The following is a 19,795-nucleotide window of genomic DNA, read 5'->3' on the forward strand; positions in this document are numbered from 1 at the left end:
TTCCTGTGTGATTATATTCAATATAAAGGAGTACTTTGAGAGGGAGTATATTTTTTATAAAAGAGTACTTTCTGAGTGATTATATTCAATATAAATGAGTACTATGAGAGGGAGTATATTTTTTATAAAAGAGTACTTCCTGTGTGATTATATTCAATATAAAAGAGTACTTCCAGTGTGATTATATTCAATATAAAAGAGTACTTGGAGAGGGAGTATATTTTTTATAAAAGAGTACTTCCTGTGTGATTATATTCAATATAAAAGAGTACTTGGAGAGGGAGTATATTTTTATATAAAAGAGTACTTCCTGTGTGATTATATTCAATATAAAAGAGTACTTGGAGAGGGAATATATTTTTTATAGAAGAGTACTTCCTGTGTGATTATATTCAATATAAAAGAGTACTTTGAGAGGGAGTATATTTTTTATAAAAGAGTACTTTCTGAGTGATTATATTCAATATAAATGAGTACTTTGAGAGGGAGTATATTTTTTATAAAAGAGTACTTCCTGTGTGATTATATTCAATATAAAAGAGTACTTTGAGAGGGAGTAATCCTCTAGGAAAAGGACTGTATCTGACAGCCTCTTCTATTTCCCATAGTAAATACTAGTTGATTAATTGTTGGTAAAGTTTACATCATAAAGGAGAAATGGCTTCCTCAGTAAAAGAGACTGAAGAATATGCTAGAGACTGGTTGCAATGTAAGTGAATCCTCGTTGGTTTTAAATGAAGTATTTTCTACTGTTTCATTACTTGAGAGGTTTCAATTTAGAGCATCTCTTCGGTTCTACCTTTAATTCCCACATTTAGATTATGGTGAGACCATTTTCTGTTCCTCAGTTTTGGTTCCAGACCAACATTTTACACTTTAATACTAATCTTGCTTTATCCAACAACAATGAAATCTTGCCTAAAGGGCATGTACTGTTAAAGATATTTGTTATATTTTCATTAAGAGCTATTTTATAAAAGGGATGGACGGTATAAAATATTTATATAACGTTTTCAATGAGAATTTTGAGCCCAATTAGCACGTTTGTTTTTCCCTCCAGCAAGCATAGTTAAGTCCACCAAATCATCTGGTAATACAATGAAGTTGGGAAACGGTTTAGGTCGTATCCCAGAGGGTCCCCTCCTCTCACCGTCCAAGTTTCTGGAAGCAACAGTGTTAAGAAAGAATCCTGGCAGGGCGCGGTGGCTCACGCCTGTAATCCCAGCTCTTCGGGAGGCCGAGGCGGGGTCAGAAAATCGAGACCAGCCTGGCCAACACGGTGAAACCCCGTCTACAATAAAAATACAAAATTCAGCCGGGCGTGGTGGCCCGGGCCTGTAATCCCAGCTACTCGGGAGGCTGAGGCGGGGGAATCGCTTGAGTCCTGGAGGCGGAGGTTGCGGCGAGCCGAGATCTTGCCGCTGCACTCCGGCCTGGGTGACAGAGCCAAACTCCGTCTCAAAAAAAAAAATCCTAATTTAATGCTTAGTCTAATCCTGCACTTCTCCGCAAGGCGGGGAAGTTTTGGTGAAAGATGTTTTTGTAGATGCATTTTAGTAATTAATGCCCCTGGGAGGTTAGAGTAGGGGCTGATCCGGATTTGTGAGGTGCGTTTGAACTTCCCTTGAAAAGCTAATTATGCGGGCGGGGGCGGGGGCGGGGGCGGGGGCGGGGGCGGGGGCGGGGGCGGGCGCGGGGGCGGGCGCGGGCCGAGGGGGGGGCCCCGCCGCGCTGCCCGTCAAGGCCGGTCCGGGGTCCGCAGCCCCTTTTCCCCGCCCACCCAGCGGCCGGACGCGCATGCGCCGAGCCGGCAACCCAGCGTCGTCGGCTGGGAAATGGCGGCCGCGGGCTCGGTCGCTGTGGCGGCGGCTGCCGGGTACTCCGGCACGGCCGCGTCGGGGGGTAACCTCCCTGGCGTTCCCTGCGGCTCGGGCTCCGGGGCCGGCCCCGGTTCTGGCCCGGGCTCATGGAGCCGCTCTCTCGACCGAGCCTTGGAGGAGGCGGCGGTCACCGGGGTGCTGAGCCTGAGCGGCCGGAAACTGAGGGAGTTTCCCCGGGGAGCGGGCAACCACGACCTGACGGACACCACGCGCGCGGGTGAGCGGGGCGGGGGCGTTCGAGCAGCCGGTCCCGGGCTCTGGGTCACGGGGAGAAGCCTGCGGGCCGGACTCAGAGCCTGAGCGGCGGCGGGCCGCGCACCCGCGGGAGGGGCCGGCGGCGTTGACGGCGGTGTTTGTGTTTCCGAGGAGAGGGCTTCGGCCGCGGCGGAGCTGGACCCTCGCCCCGCCTCGGTTTCTGCGGGCCCTTCCCTGACGGGAACGTCGTGCGAGCGCTTCGTGCGGGAGAACAGCGGGGGAGTCCGGACGCGCCGCATTGTCAGGGAAGGGCGGACCTCAGCCCTGGCGTTTTTCGAACGCAGTGTTGGCGGCGGGTGTGTGTGTGTGTGTGTGTGTGTGTGTGTGTGTTTAAATTGAACAGTGTTTGGGGTGTGTGTGTGGTTTAAATTGAACAGTGTTGGGGGGGTGTGTTTAAATTGAACAGTGTTTGGGGGGTGTGTGTGTTTAAATTGAACAGTGTTGGGGGTGTGTGTGGTTTAAATTGAACAGTGTTTGGGGGTGTGTGTGTTTAAATTGAACAGTGTTTGGGGTGTGTGTGGTTTAAATTGAACAGTGTTTGGGGGTGTGTGTGTTTAAATTGAACAGTGTTGGGGGTGTGTGTGTGTTTAAATTAAACAGTGGGGGGTGTGTGGTTTAAATTGAACAGTGGTGTGTGTGTGTGTTTAAATTGAACAGTGGGGGGTGTTTGTGTGTTTAAATTGAACAGTGTTTGGGGTGTGTTTAAATTGAACAGTGGGGTGTGTGTGTGTTTAAATTGAACAGTGGGGGTGTTTGTGTGTTTAAATTGAACAGTGGGGGGTGTGCGTGCTTAAATTGAACAGTGTTTGGGGGTGTGTGTGTGGTTTAAATTGAACAGTGTTTAGGGTGTGTGTGTTTAAATTGAACAGTGGGGTGTGTTTGTGTGTTTAAATTGAACAGTGTTTGGTGTGTATGTGGTTTAAATTGAACAGTGGGGTGTGTGTGTGTTTAAATTGAACAGTGTTTGGGGGGTGGTGTGTGTTTAAATTGAACAGTGTTTGGGGGTGTGTGTGTGTGTTTAAATTGTACAGTGTTGGGGGGGGGTGTTTAAATTGAACCCGAACGCTGGCACTTCTTTCTTCGCCTGCATCTAGTTGACTTACGAAATAAATGCACTTGTAAAAATAACTAGAACGACCTGACTCCCGTTACTTTCCTCTCCCACTCCTCATGTCCTCCAAAAACAAAAGTTGAATTTAAACTGCTTAGAAAAGATGATGGCTATTCCTTTCTCTCTGTTTTTTTTTTTTTTTTTTTTTTTTTTTTTGAGACGGAGTTTCGCTCTTGTTACCCAGGCTGGAGTGCAATGGCGCGATCTCGGCTCACCGCAACCGCCGCCTCCTGGGTTCAGGCAATTGTCTTGCCTCAGCCTCCGGAGTAGCTGGGATTACAGGCACGCGCCACCGTGCCCAGCTAATTTTTTGTATTTTTAGTAGAGACGGGGTTTCACCATGTTGACCAGGATGGTCTCGATCTCTTGACCTCGTGATCCACCCGCCTCGGCCTCCTAAAGTGGCTATTCCTTTTTAAAGCATTACTTTGTGTTCTGTATGTTTTCGAACACAGGAAAGAGAATAAGAAACTACGTACTACTTGGTTTTCTTAGTTGTGGGGAACAGTGTCTGGTGACTGAATTGTTCATGTTTGCAGTGCCGTCGTCACTGCTGACTGCAGCCTGGACCTCCGGGCTCAGGTGATCTTCCTACCTCAGCTTTCCGAGTAGCTGGGACTGCAGGCACGCGCCACTACGCCCAGCTAATTTTTTGTGTTTTTTGTAGAGATGAAGTTTCGTCATGTTGCCCAGGCTGGTCTTGAACTCCTAGGCTCAGCCATTTGCTGGCCTCAGCCTCCCAAAGGGCTAGGATGACAGGCATGAGCCACCGCGGCCTGCAGTACGTGGTGTCATATTTTAAAATCTGTGATTGAGCACATTTTCTGTGCTTTGCACTCATTAAAGATTGATAGGTATTATACACGGGGGTCTGTTGCGGGGGAGTGGGGGGGACAGCGGGGGGGGGGGGAGTTGGGGAGGGATAGCATGGGGAGAAATGCCAGATATGGGTGAGGGGGAGGGAGGCAGCAAATTACACTGCCATGAATGCACCTATGCAACAACTTTGCATGTTTTTCACATGTACCCCAAAACCTAAAATGCAATTAAAAAAAAAAAAAAAAGAAAAGAAAAATCATTCAGGTGGGGCATATCAGCATGTCTGGCAAACTGTAGACCAAGCATCAGCTGGTGAAGTCAGTAGTAGTGATGCAGGCAGGACCAGCTACGTAATTTGCTGAACCCAGTGCAAAATGAAAACGATGAGCCCTTGGGTCTAAAAGCAGGGAAAAGAACCATTAAAGGCATGAAACATAAAGCTGTTTCTCTCCTTCATGGTCTCTTTCTCTACCTGTGATGGATTTTACTTATTATTCAAAGTCATTTTAAGGAAAGAAAAAATAAAAATGTAAATGATCAGCAAAAAAAAAAAAAAAAAAAAGATTGATAGATATTACATACGATTCACTCATTTTGGAAAAGCAAACAGAACTAAATCACGAAACTATTCTTTCCAAAGAAACTTTTGCTATAGTGTAAAATAGAAGAACTTAAATGCCTGCTCATTTAATCTCTTGTTGGAAACAGTTGAACTGAATATTTTTTAGTGAATTATGGTTTTTTGCTAAGGTGAATATGAGCGGCCACTTGCCTTTTGTATGTGTTCTGGTAGACAGCATCTAAAATTATCATTCATACCCCGAGTTTCCTGCTTCTGTTTAGGAGATGACTGTATTACCTCACATTGGTGTGAGTCATTGCAGTGTTACTACATCAAGCCTGAAGCTAAAGAACAAGTTATCTAGCTCATTATCTCACCTGCTTTTAAGTAGTTCTAGGAGCAACATGTTGAGTCCTTAAGAAATGTTTTATTGACTAAGAAAATCCAAGTGCATTTATGAAGAATAATAAGTAATACCAAAGAGGTTTTTCCTTACTATGTTCTGAATTTTTAAGTATGGTTTTGCCCACACTTTAATAGTTTCTTTATAAACCAAATTTTTTGTTAGTTGACTTTTTATCTGGCCAAAAAATGTAAAAAAGAAAATAAAAAGATTACAAGGTATTTTATAACCTATTAGGCTAGATTCATTTCTAACATGTAGTAATATCATTTATGAAGTATAAAAAAATCTTTGGCAGACCTTGTTAATTAGTACAAAAATTCAATCTGAATTGTTTTGTTTTAAACATAATTTAATGCTGATATCATTTATTGAGTATTCACTATTTGCAATTCATTGTGTTAGATATTTTGAAATATATTACCTTGTTAATTGCACACAACAACTGTGGATTAAATATTATTATCCCCACTTTACATGTGAAGATCACTTAGAGGAAGCCATATAGCTATTACCGCTATATAGTATTATTGGTAGAATTTCAGCCCAGGTTCATCTGACTCCGTTCTTTCCGCTGTACCATGCAACCTCTTTTTAAGTAGGTATTGCTATTTCTGTTTTTACTGTTGGTGGAAACCAGCATTTAGAGATGTTCGATAATTTGCCCAAAGATCTTTGGCTAAAGGACAGAGAAAAGGGGGTATTAGCCAGGATTTTGAGGTGACTCCAAAAACCACAGTCTTTTTTTATAGCAGGTACTTTGATTAATTTGGGAGCAACTTACGGTAGTTACTAGGTATGCATAGACCTTATAGAAAATTTATCATTGCTAAAGACTTGGATGGAGAAAAAAAAAAAAAAGAAAATTTAAAGCCAAGTGAAATTATTTGAATGCTAACATACAAAAGTTGCCTCACATTCTGTTCTTTCATAATGTATAGCATGCACGTGGTAGAGCTGTTGTCCTTCGAATATACATCCTAGGAAACAGCGTATATTACCCAATCAGTTAGACATGATTTTGAATTTATTGGGAATGTTTTCTTGAGACTTTCTGTGCTGTTTATTTTAAAAGGTTAATCTGCCCGGGCCCGGTGGCTATCACCTATAATCCCAGCACTTGGGGCGGCCAAGCCAGGCAGATCGCCTGAGATCGGAGGTTCCAGACCCAGCTTAGCCATCATGGTGAAACCCCGTCTCTGCTAAAAATACAAAAATTATCTGGGTGTGATGGTGGGCACCTGTAATCCCAGCTACTTGAGACGCTGAGGCATGAGAATTGCTTGGACCCAGGAGGTGGAGGTTGCAGTGTGCTGAGATTACGCCACTGCACTCCAGCCTGGGTGACAGAGTAGATTCTGTCTCAAAAAAAAAATAAAAAAGATTAATCTTTTAGAAAAAAAGAATATTTGGGAATCGGTGACTTGATCAGTGGACAAGGAAAATCTTAGAAGAAATCACAGAAGACTTCTTGGAGCAGAAAGGATATAACTTGGATTTGGGCAACGAGAAACAAGAAGGAAAGCTGTTTTAGGCAGTGGTGGACAGCATGCAAAAAATTTTAGAGTATAAGGGACCTCAGTTAATTTTGCCAGTCCACCATTCAATCCCTTCTGGCAACAATACTCCAGTTTTCCTAGGGAACCACCCCTCTCAGTTATATGAAGGCTCCCCCCTCCCCCGACATAGCGTATGCCAATGGCTCAGGCCTAGCTAATAGTATACAGTCCATTGCTCTGGCCATAGTGATTGTTCAGAGGTGGGCACATTTTGTAGTCAGCACACATGAGTAACTGAATTTTTTGTTGTACTATTGAGAAAGAGGCATGCTTTGAGCCCTGTGGTTGCTGAGAGAATAGGATATGAGCCTAGAATTTACCAATAAGTAGAAAGCAAAGTCAGAAGATGGAAACAGTAAGACCAAGTTCTGATGGCAGTGTTTGTACCTTTGGGTCACCTGCCATTCCTAAAGTTAGTGCTACCTCTGTACTTTCAAATTATATGAGCTAATAAATTCTCCTTTCTACTTAAGGTGAATAGAATTTTTTTTTTTTTTTTTTTGAGACGGAGTCTTGCTTTGTTGCCCAGGCTAGAGTGCAGTGGCGTGATCTCGGCTCACTGCAACCTCCACTTCCTGGGTTCAAGCAATTCTCCTGCCTCAACCACCTAAGTAGCTGGGACTACAGGCGCCTACCACCACACCTGACTAATTTTTGTATTTTAGTAGAGACGGGGTTTCACCATATTGGCCAGGCTGGTCTTGAATTCCTGACCTTGTGGTCTGCCCACCTCAGCCTCTCAAAGTGCTAGGATGATAGGCGTGAGCCACTGGGCCCGGCCAGAATTTTTTGATGACAAAAAGGTCTTGACTAATACAGTGAAACTGCTCATGATGATATTGTGGCAAGACCAATTTGGTCAAAATAAATTATTGGATTAGAGAATATAAGAGCTGCCTTTCACATATGAGGAAGGTAGGTAGCCGATAGCTTTAGAGACAGGTCAGCATTCATTCTACAGACATTTATTGGCTAAAGGACTTTGGCAGTTATCATTGTACAAAGAGGACTCCCTGCCCGCAAAGAATTCAGGGGATCTAATGGGGAGATAGATAAGTGGAAAGATTTTTTGAATTCTGTAATAATAGCGAAAGTTTTATGTTTTAGGCATTATGCTACGCAATGTAGAAGAAACAAAAATGAGGCCTTATGAATATTTTTAAATCTAGTAATTGCTTGGGTAGCTGCATAATAATAGAAAGCTGTGAGGGAATGCAATCCTGATAAACTGAGAGCATATTGAAAAATGAAAATGTACAAATGCTGATTGAATTTATTTAAAAAATAAAGGACAGAAGGAGTCCGAGATAACTATTAAGCCTGTAAGACTAGAAAGATGGTAATGCTGTTGCTTAGAATAGTAGCTAACATTTATTGAGGTCTTAACATATTCCAGGTACTGTGTGTGTGTGTGTGTGTGTGTGTGTGTGTGTGTGTGTCGTGTGTATCATGAACAAAAACAACCATAGTGAGTTGTAAATACTGTTTTTGACCCCATTTTACATGTGAGAAAATTGAGGCTCAGGAGATTAAATAATTTGATCAAGGTCTCACAGCTAATAAGTGACAGAACTAGGATTCAATTTTTGATACTTTTGACCCTAAAATTTGTGTTCTTGATCACTAATCCTACTGACAAGTTTCGTTCCTGTCATTTCTTTGAAGGATTGTAGCACATCTAGTGAATCGTGTGGGGCAAATAGAAACAAATAGAAAGTAGAGCTTTAGAATCTAGAGTGACATGTTGGGAGGCCAAGGCGCGTGGATCACCTGAGGTCAGGAGTTCAAGACTAGCCTGGCCAACATGGTGAAACCCCATCTCTACCAAAAATACAAAAAATTAGCTGGACATGGTGGTACATTCCTATAATCCCAGCTACTCAGGAGGCTGAGGCAGGAGAATTGTTTGAGCCCAGGAGGCGGAGGTTGCAGGGAGCTGATATCACACCATTGCACTCCAGCCTGGGCAACAAGAGCAAAACTCCATGTCAAAAAAAAAAAAAAAAAAAAAAAAAAAAAAATCTATGCTCAGAGCTGTTTGGGGAAGAAAAAAAAAAGAATGTGGAGTGAACTTAAGGTTACAGAATAAATTCAAGAGAGTCATAGTGAGAGTTTGTATGATTCTTGGAGGAAGGATGTAGAGAATGGAAAAGGTAGGCACTGACAACTGGGGGAAAGACCAGCATTTTAAAAAGTGGAAAGAGGAATCAGTCTGGGAAAAAGCAAACAAAAACAGAAAAAAGATTCAGTAACTAGGCCTGTACTAGAATTCATAGAATCCTAAAACTAGGCCAGGCGCAGTGGCTCCTGCCTGTAATTCCAACACTTTGGGAGGCCGAGGTAGGCAGATCACCTGAGGTCAGGAGTTCGAGACCAGCCTGGCCAACATGCCAAAACCCTGTCTCTATTAAAAATACAAAAATTAGCCGGGTGCGGTGGCTGGCTCCTGTAATCCCAGCTACTTGGGAGACAGGTAGGGGAATCACTTGCGCCAGGGAGGCACACGTTGCAATGAGTCGAGATTGCACCACTGCATTCCAGCAAAAAAAAAAAAAAAAAAAAAATCTTAAAACCAGAAGGAACCATAGTAACCTTCTAAGTTATTTCACAAATGAGAAGCAATCTGCAGCTGGGTGCAGTGGCTCACCCTGTAATCTTAGCACTTTAACACTTTGAGAGGCTGAGGCAGGTAGATCACTTGAGCTGAGTTGGAGATCAGCCTGGGCAACATTGCAAACCTCGTCTCTCAAAAAAATCCGAAAATCAGACAGTTGTGGTGGAATGCGCCTGTAGTTGCAGCTACTTGGAAAACAGGTGGGAGGATCGCTTGAGTTTGGGAGATTGAGGCTGCAGTGAGTGAAGAGCGTGCCTGCACCACAGCTCTCCAGCTCTGTTCACCAACAGAGTGAAACCCTGCCTCAAAAAAAAAAAAAAAAAAAAGAGAGAGATAGAAGCAATCTCAGATTAAATGATATCTTAAGGTTATATAGTGAAGTGATACTGTTTTACAGAAGGCAAATAAGAGTCGTAGTTGAAGCCTGAAGAAAACTCTTGAATGAAATACAGAAAACAAGAAACCAAAGACTCAACACTGGGGTAAAGCCTACAGGTGAGAGCAGGATGCTGTGGGGAGGTGGACTAAGATTACACAAAGGAAGGAAAAAAAAAGGGAAAATTGACGTGTAGCAGGCGAGCCAAAGTAATGCAGTGTTATTGGAGCTATGAGAACTAAGATTTTCAAGAAATGAATACTTTCTGGGTAAGAAGAATGAAGACTGCGAGAATGCCATTTAATTTTCCGAAGAGGCAATCTGTAACTCACAAAATTAGTTGCATTAGTCTTGGAAATATGGACTAGAGTACCAGGTTTTAATTTGAGATTGTGTTTTTCTTGGATCCTTATTTATGCATATTTTGTAACAGTCACAATATATTTACTACAAATTTTTCTAGAACTATGCTGTCCAGTATGGTAGCAACTAGCCATAAGTGGTTATTAAAATAAAAATTAGACCGGGTGCGGTGGCTCACGCCTGTAATCCCAGCACTTCAGTAGACTGAGGTGGGCGAATCACAAAGTCAAGAGATTGAGACCATCCTGGCCAACATGGTGAAACTCCATCTCTACTAAAAAATACAAAAATTAGGCCAGGCACGATGGCTCACGCCTGTAATCCCAGCACTTTGGGAGGCCGAGGCGGGTGGATCACGAGGTCAAGAGATTGAGACCATCCTGGTCAACATGGTGAAACCCTGTCTCTACTAAAAATACAAAAAAAAAAAAAAAAAAAAAATTAGCTGGGCGTGATGGCACGTGCCTGTAGTCCCAGCTACTCAGGAGGCTGAGGCAGGAGAATTGCCTGAACCCAGGAGGCGGAGGTTGTGGTGAGCCGAGATCGCGCCATTGCACTCCAGCCTGGGTAACAAGAGCGAAACTCCGTCTCAAAAAAAAAATAATAAATAAATAAATAAATAAATAAATTAGCTGGGCATGGTGGTGCACACCTGTAGTCCCAGCTACTCAGCAGGCTGAAGCAGGAGAGTCACTTGAACCTGGGAGGTGGAGATTGTAGTGAGCCGAGATCCCTGCCACTGCACTCCAGCCTGGCGGCAGAGCGAGATGCTGTCTCAACAACAACAAAAAATTAAAATTAAAAACTTGGTTCTTCATGTGCACTGGCCACATTTCAAGTGAGTGCTCAGGAGCCCCATTTGTTGTTTTGGACAGCACCTTGGCCAGACCTACTCTCTGTCATATCAGACGGCAAAAATAATAAAACTTTTTCATCATTGCAGGAAGTTGTATTGGACAGTGATGTTAGACTGTCCTGGGAAGGGTAGACAGTAGGATGGTTTCTTTAGGAGAGGTCAGAAGATGAACCGTAGATGACCATAAACCAATGTTGAGAGTAGATGTGTGGCATAGTGTTGGCGCCAAGGGTTTCCTAGGTTCCAGTTCCTCTTAACAGTGGCTGTATTTGTTAGCTGGATGGTTAATATTACTTCATATTATAACATAAAGTATGTCTTTTAAGTAGTATGGTAATGCACATGTTTGTTGTTCTTTTCAGTTTATTTGTGAAATATTCCAGTTGTGCTTGCAAAAAATGTATGGTCAGTGTGGTAATTCACACAAAGGAATATTATTTTGAATTCCTGAAGTAGCCTGCAATATCAAATGCAATGCAACTAATTTTAGAATCAAACTAGTCCTAAAAATTTAAAGCATTTCCTTATTCACTTTTAACTTTCTTCTTTGCTCTTCACAATTTCTAAATTTTCATTGTTTAAAGGCAGTCTTAAACCTTGGATTTAAACTGGTTTATTTTAACTTATTTCTTATTAAAAAACTGGGTAATAGATTTTCCTATTAAAAACAGGTTTTTGGCTAGGCGCAGTGGCTCACACCTGTAATCCCAGCACTTTGGGAAGCCGAGGTGGGTGGATCACCTGAGGTCAGGAGTTTGAGACCACCCTGACCAACATGGCAAAACCCTGTCTCCACTAAAAATACAAAAATTAGCCGGGTGTGGTGGTGTGTGCCTGTGATCCCAGCCCCAGTTACTCGGGAGGCTGAGGCAGGAGAATCGCTTGAACCCGGGAGGCAAGGTTGCAGTGAGCCAAGATCGACGCCACTGCACTGCAGCCCAGGTGACAGAGCGAGACTCCACCTCAGAAAAAAAAAACAAAACAGGTTTTTAAAAATGATTTTTATTTCATAGAGCGTGGAAAGGGAAGCCACAGTCTTCTTAAGATTTCCAATAAATGCAACAGATTATATCCAGAATATATATAGAATTTCTACAAACAAGAAAAAGACAACCCAGTAGAAAACTGAGAAAACACTTGAACTGGTACTTCACTAAAGAGGAATTCCAAATGGCCAATAAATATTTGGAAAGGTGCTGAACCTCATCAGTAATCAAGAGAATGGAAAAGAAAACCACAGTGGGTCCTACTTTAAAAGTTGATAGTTCCAAGTACTGGAAAGAATGTAGAGCAGCGGAGACACTCATACGATGCTTGTGGGGATGTGAATTGGAACATCAACTTTGAAAATGATTTGGAATGATCCAGTAAAGTTTAAAATACACATATTCTATGACCCAGAAATTCCACTCTGAGATATATCCCCCAGAGAAAGTTATGTATATGTATACCAGGATATATAGTATGTATAAGACTGTCCATAGCATTATTCATATTTGACAAAATAGAAACAACTTAAGTGATGATCACCAGTAGAATGGATAAATCAATTGTAGTAAATGTATATTATTTCACAGCAGTGAAAATGAATGAGCTATAACTATATGCAGTTGCACGAATGAACCTTAGAAACATAATGTTGAGATCAAGTAAAGTATGAAGCATGATATATACAGTACAAATATTTTAGTAAAGTTCAAAACCAAAAACATACATAAGTGCTAAAAGTACAAAGAAAAGGAAATAATTACCGTAAAAATCAGAATAATGGTTACCCCTAGGGGAGAAGGAAAAAGTTGTGATTAGGAAAGGGAAAGGGGGCTTTGTGTTGGGAGTCAAAGAGATATTTCTGAAGTATTGGGAATATCTGTTTCATGACCTAGGTGGTGATTTTATGGTTGTTCATGGTATACTTTTTAAAAATTGAATTGTACATTTATAATTTATTCATTTTATTTGTGTTCTACTTTTGTTTAGGCTAACCTCTTCATTGGTAACTCATGTATTTCTCATAGCACCTCTTCTTTTTGACCATCTCTTTTTAAATTCTCTTCCTTTCTCTCTACCATCCCTCTCCCCAGTTAGGCAATTTTATTGCTTTTCTAATACCCTGTGCACATTTTTCCACTGTCACACTAAACAATATCATCTTCTACTAGATTGGCAGCTTCTTGAAGGAGGTATATTAGTTTTCTGTTGCTAAATAGCAAATTCTTACAAATTTACCAATTAAAAACGGCATCCATTTATTATCTTATAGTTCCATAGGTTAGCAGTCTGAGCTGAATCTAAGGTTTCACAAGACTGAAATCAATGTGTTGGCAGACTGGCCTCTTATCTGGAGGCTTTGGGGAACAGTTTTCTTCCACGCTCATTCAAGTTTTGGCAGAATTCTGTCTTTGTGATTATAAAACTGAGGTTCTCATATCCTTTGTGGTTGTCAGCATCAGGCTACTCTCAGGCCCTGGAGGCCACCTGCATTCTTACAATATGGCTCCCTCCATCTTCAAGCCAGTCAAACACTTCTTGTGCTTCCAATTTCTCAAACTTCCTCTGCTGCTACTATCCAGAGGGTTCCTGTGATGAGATTGGGTTTACCAAGATTGTGCCTCTTTTGATTAATTCTAAAGTCAGCTGATTAGTAAACTTCATGGCATCTGCAAAATACCATCTTCCACCTAAGGAAGATATCCAGGTATGATATCCTGTATTCACAGTTCCAGGGATTAGAGTGGTGTCTTAGTCCATTTTGTGCTGCTGTAACAGCATACCATAGACCGAGTAGTTTACAATGAACAGAAACTTGTTGGCTCACAATTCTGGAGGTTGGAAAGACCAAGATCAAGGTGATGGCATCTAGTGATGGCCTTCTTGCTGTGTTATATTTTGTTGAAGATTTTTGTATCTATATTCATCAGTGATAGTGGCTTGTAATTTTATTTTGTGTGTCTGGCTTTGTTATCAGGGTAATGCTGGCCTCATAAAATGAGTTGGAAGTATTCCCTTCTCTTTAGTTTTTTTTAAAGAGTTTGAGAAGGATTGTCATTAGTTCTTCTTCATATGTTTGGTAGAATTTAGCAGTGAAACCAGGGCTTTTCTTTGGTGAGAGACTATTGCTGATTCAATCCTTATCCATTAATCTGTTCAGATTTTCTATTTCTTCATGATTCAGTCTTGGTAGGTTGTATGTTCCTAGGAATGTTTGCATTTCTTCTGAGTTACCCAGTTTGTTGGTGTATAACTTTCGAGTATTTGTTGAATGAATGGATGGATAAATGAGAAGGTGTTAAGAAATGATTGGGAACCTATTCACTTTCATAGCTTTGGAAATAGTGACAGCTGACTGCAGTATAAAGTAACTGGTTTTAATGGGGATGCTAGAAGTTTCAGTTGTACAAAGAATTCAATCAACATTCTCAAGGATAATGCTAGTGAGTATGCTTCTCTTTGATGTGAAAAAGTCAAGCATTCAGAACTTTTTAAATTGGTGTCATAGAGGATAAGAGAAATGATGTTACATGTGCTAGGAGTTGGTCTCTCAAAATATAACCATTGGCAGAATGTCAGCTGCTAGGTATTTGGAAACTTTCACAATAGATTCATTGATTATAATAAAAGGAATAAAAATTTTCAACCTTATATGTAGTGAAGGAGGCTTTCTCTGTTTATCCAGTGTTTTCGACTTTGGTAGTTATATAAGTCTCACTTGTGTAAGGAAAATCTACTTGTGTAGATAATGTGGTCATGCTTTTAGCCTAGAAAATTTGTGGTTTCTGGCCATCTGTTACCAAGTGACAAACTGTAGCATGTTGATTCTCAAGCTTTAGTGTGCATAAAATCACCTGGGGCACTTTTAAAAAAATATGCATTCCTGGGTCTGATCCCTAGAGAGAGATTCAGGCGATCTGGGGTGGAGTCCATCAAGCTACATTTTTACCAAGCATCCTGATGGTACTAGGTGCAGGTGGTTAAGAACCACTTGAAAAATACTTCCTTAGAATTTGCTACTTTAAGCCAGGTGTGGTGATTTGCACCTGTAGTCCCAGCTACTTGGGAGGCTGAGGCACAAGAATCACTTGAACCCTGGAGGTGGAGGTTGCAGTGAGCTGAGATTGCACCACTGCACTCCAGCCTGGGCCACAGAGTGAGACTGTTTTAAAAAAAAAAGAATTTGCTACTTTACTCTAAAAGTTATTTTGGAGGATAGTAATTTTTCACATCCAGTTCTATGGCATGCCATATGGGTTGGTGGGATCTTGTGAGAAATTCAGTATTTCGGACCTCATCTCAGAATAAGAATCTGCGTTTGCATTTCAGCTTAAGCACTGTTCTAAAGTTAATTGGTAATTGTTCTTTTTCCAGAGGGTGTCAATAAGTAAATACTTGGCCTTAGGTAATTTAACCCCATATGATATGGGACGACCAAATTGAATACTTTCAACATCAATCTATTAAAAAATGAAAAGGGGCTGGGCGCGGTGGTGCGTGCCTGTAGTCCCAGCTACTCAGGAGGCTGAGGCTGGAGGATCGCTTGAGTCCAGGAGTTCTGGGCTGTAGTGTGCTATACCGATCAGGTGTCTGCACTAAGTTCGGCATCAGTATGTTGACCTCTCGGGAGTGGGGGACCAGGAGGTTGCCTAAGGAGGGGGTAAACCGGCCCAGGTTGAAAGCAGAGCAGGTCAAAACTCTGTGCTGATCAGTAGTGGGATCGCGCCTGTGAATAGCCACTGCACTCCAGCCTGGGCAACATAGTGAGACCCTGGCTCAAAAAAAAGGAAAAGAAAAGGGGCCGGGTGCAGTGGCTCATGCTTGTAATTCTAGCACTTTGGGAATCTGAGGCAGGTGGATCACTTGAGGTCAGTTCGAGACCAGCCTGACCAACATGGTGAAACCCCGTCTCTACCAAAAAATGCAAAAATTTGCCAGGCATGATGGCTTGCACCTCTAGTTAGTTCTAGCTACTAGGGAGGCTGAGGTGGAAGAATTGCTTGAAACCCAGAGGTGGAGGTTGCAGTGAGTTGAGATTGTGCCACTGCACTCCAGCCTGGGGTGACAGAGACAAAGTGAGACCCTGTCTCAGAAAAGGACCCATTTTGGGGGTGGCATTAAGCAAAGAAAGTTATGACACCAGTTACCTTGTTCCTAGGATATGATATGCTGGACAGCATGGATATGTATATGGCTAGAGTTCAATGTGATGTTAGCAAGTCCTTTTAGGTTGTGCCTTGCCTCAGCTGTACCCCTCCCTAAGTTATACTGGAAAATAAAAAAGACTTCGTATGTCATCCTAATAGGTATAGGAAGGATCTAGAGTGTCAGTTTTCTTGAATTATCTTGTCCTCACTCCTATCCTGAGGACTGGGGCTTTCTACCCAAAATTGTTACCAGAAACAGGGCTCTATTTCTCATTGGTATATTTGTTTCTAGTACCTACTTTTAAGAGACTGTTACTTGCTCAGTTGCTTACCTTGCTTGTGAAGACAATGTTTAGTAACACTAGGAACTACAAACATTCTTGTGGTCAAATCAACAGTGACCATCATAGGTTTGTTAATGTTGCTGTTTTATCACAATACTTGCAGTTAGTAAACACTTCTTATTTTCTGATGTTAGAATGACAAGTAGAACTTAAAGACATTTCCTGTAGAATCTGTCTGTACCTTGATTATCCACTCCTTTTTCACACAAGAAGGGGGGATTTTCGTAATAGGTATTGATATTTTCATAGTACCCTTCATATTACCTTTTCTTTTTAGGCTCTTTATGAATCCTAGAGATTCAGAATGTTGACAACTGACTGCACCTGCTGCATTCCATACTCACAGATCATTGCTTAAACCACGTGTAGCAAAACCCCTTTCCTATTCCAGTACTGATTACTACTGATAACCTGAAAATTATATTCTAAAAACCAACAGCTTTTCTAGGTTCATCTCATTTTTCCCTCTCCTAATAAAGCAGTTGTTATCCTTAAGGAGCCTTGGTTCCTTTTAGTGAGCAGCAATAGGATGCATACAGGACTACAGCCTGTGTATTGGGGCTCATTGTGTAACATTTTACACAGCAACTGATACCAGACAAGATAACAATAAAAACAGCTTAGCTTATTTCATCTGAAGGAGCAGGAGCCTTTCAAATCATGAACGTGGTCAGTTTTAACTGTTATTTGGCCAAATTCTTTATCCTGATATAGAAGCTTTTAGATTGATAGTCATTGATGTCGTGTTTGTGTTACCAGCTTTTCCTGTTTTCATTTCCAGCATAGTCACATTTTACGTGCTGTGTTAGTATATATTATACCAAAGTATATTTTGAATTAAAATACATCAAAAGCTTTAGAAATATTAAGCTTTAAATGTCACCTTGTAATTACTCATTTTTAATAAATCTCATTTTTGTGATGCCACTGAGCCTGTATTTTTGAAGGCTTCTAAATTTTACTTAGGTACTTTACTGAGTATAGTCAGTCTGATTTCCTATGCCTATTCAGCAAATAATTCAAGGCCAGTTTAATCAAGGATTTATTTTCTTTCTTTAGACAAGGGATTATTTATGAAATATATGCATGGCTTTCCAGCATAAACCTGAGTTACTTAAACTAATATATTAGGTAATTCAACAGCCATTACTTAATTTCAAGGTAAAATAATTTTATTATTTGGAATTGGTAGTACTTAATTATTTCACAAAATCTGTGCTTCTGTGAGCAGTTGTGCTTTGCAGAGTGCAGTAAATTTCTTGCTGTCTTACATTGTGCTGCCTCGTCCAAAAGGCACTTCTTTACCTTTCCCCCTGTCTTGGTATGACCCGTAACTTTCCATTTTTCTTGTTAGGTTATTAGAGTTTGTATCAAAGATTTGAAATTTTTTTTTCTCATATTTTTCTGAAGGAAGAAACCTTACTGCAACATACAACTATATCACATTTGCAATTTCTTTGTAATACTATGTTCAGTTTTCTTAGTACATTTTCCAAATGTGGGCAAACACAGAGACACACAGAAATCATTACAAACCCAATCATTTAGCCTCTCTCAGGAGGAAACAACTATTGCTCTTAGTTGTAAATATTCCAATCATTTTCTTGAACTAGAAATCTTTGACCTATTCTGCCATTATACAGTTCTCTTGGGCACACTGTAGCTACCACAGAGCACTGTTCTGAAAGTGTGGTTCTTAGGCCAGCAGCAGCATCATCACCTGGGAAATTGTTAGGGGTTTACATTATTGGATCTTACCCCAGGCATCAGAAATTCCAGGGTAGGGCCTAGCAGTCTGTTTTATTGTTTTTTTTTCCGCTGAGTTGGAGTCTTGCTCTGTCACCCCGGCACAGTCTCAGCTCACTGCAACTTCCACCTCCCAGGTTCAAGCGATTCTCCTGCCTCAGCCTCCGGAGTTGCTGAGATTACAGGCACGTGCCAGCATGCCCGGCTAATTTTTGTATTCTTAGGAGAGACAGGGTTTCACCATGTTGACCAGGCTGGTCTCAAACTCTTGACCTCATGATCCGCCCACCTTGGTCTCTCAAAGTGCTGGGATTACAGCTGTGAGCCACCATGCTCTGCCCAACAGTCTGTTTTAAACAAGCCCTCCCAGTCAATCTGATGCCTACTGAAGTGAATAACCACTGCTGTGGAATATAGAAAATCTCATGGTAATTATATAATTTATTAATAAAAATTTCCCAACAAATTTAGTACAATAATTACTTTTGACAGTTCACAGAGAAATTTATCTAAATTTTAGACTTCCAGTTTTGGAGGACTAGTATTTTAAGTCTTCATGGTTACAACTTTGCATTTAGAAGTCCTAGTGCACTGTTTTTTGCTATGTGGAAACTGGAATGCTTGGTTATATCATTCCCCCCAACCCGTATTTTTTGGTTAAAAAAACTGAAAAGCTTCCTGTTACTTTTTAGGAATCATTTTGGAGTAGGGAACGGGTAAAGTGCTGATCATAATATGAAAATATTTTATTAAAAGTTTTATTAAATACTTTTTAAAAATTAGGAAAATAAAGGAATAAAAATTCCAGGAGATATTGAAAGGTGGTAGGACAGGGAGCCTGAGTAAGGCTCAGAAAATACCCCCATTTCTTCCCATTATAATTTTTTTTTTTTTTTTTTAAGTCAGAGTCTTACTCTGTTGCCCAGACTGGACTACAGTTGCCGTGATCTCAGCTCACCGCAACTTCCGCCTCCCTGGTTCAAGCAATTCTCCTGCCTCAGCCTCCTGAGTAGCTGGGGTTACAGGCACACGCCAACATGCCTGGCTGATTTTTATATTTTTAGTAGAGACAGAGTTTCACCATGTTGGTCAGGCTGGTCTCAAACTCCTGACCTCGTGATCCGCCCGCCTCGGCCTCCCAATTTACTGGGATTACAGGTGTGAGCCACCATGTCCGGTGCCCATTATAATTTTTTAACCTTTCTATTTTAAGATCTGAAGGAAAATCCAGTCTAGTAACATGGCAGGTTACAAGCATACCATAGTTAACTAACCTGTAATCTCTGTGCATCTTAAAGGTAATAAGAAGTAAGAATCTCTGTATCTGAAGAGATATTTTAATGATGGTATCTAATCTAAATGATATCTCAGAATCCCTGATTTTTACTAGGATAATGCAGCTGCCTGTTAGTCACATACCTGTGTTTCAGCATTTTAAAATAATTTATAGCATAGTGCTTTGTACAAAAGACCTGGTATACTTATGCATGGGCTTTGAATTCAGAGAAATCTAGGTTTGCACATCAATTCAGTCACTTAGTAGCTTTGTGTGACTCATAGGAAAGTTTTCTAACCTTCCTAAATGGCAGTTTCCTCATCTATGCAACGTCTACCTCGTAAGGAGGTTTTGTAGATTAAATGAGATTATAGCCATATGGAGCAATAAACAAAGGTTCTGATGCATATACGTGCTTAGCATATGTTAGCTTTTAAAAATTTTTCACCTTCCTTTGCTTACTTCAATGCTGTATTTTTTTAGTTAGTAAAAATAT

The 19,795-nt window shown here is 41.1% G+C and overlaps 1 protein-coding gene across 15 annotated transcripts in view; it reads left to right on the top strand.

Moving 5' to 3' along the window:
• Positions 1-1,814: 1,814 nt before the first annotated feature.
• The window catches only part of LRCH3 (leucine rich repeats and calponin homology domain containing 3), a 106,111-nt gene continuing 88,130 nt past the window's right edge, over positions 1,815-19,795 (top strand). For 10 of the 15 annotated variants that reach the window (XM_012476621.3, XM_021669513.2, XM_012476617.3 and 7 more), the window contains exon 1: positions 1,836-2,097. In XM_012476621.3, the coding sequence (XP_012332044.1) occupies positions 1,836-2,097 (262 nt within the window). Of the gene's footprint in view, positions 2,098-19,795 lie in introns of all 15 variants that reach the window. The other 5 variants (XM_012476615.3, XM_012476620.3, XM_012476610.3 and 2 more) reach the window with 1 other exon arrangement.

Source organism: Aotus nancymaae, unplaced genomic scaffold, assembly GCF_030222135.1.
Source record: "Aotus nancymaae isolate 86718 unplaced genomic scaffold, 86718_ANA_hifiasm-v0.15.2.pri h1tg000019l, whole genome shotgun sequence".
NCBI classification, from domain to species: Eukaryota; Metazoa; Chordata; class Mammalia; order Primates; family Aotidae; genus Aotus; species Aotus nancymaae.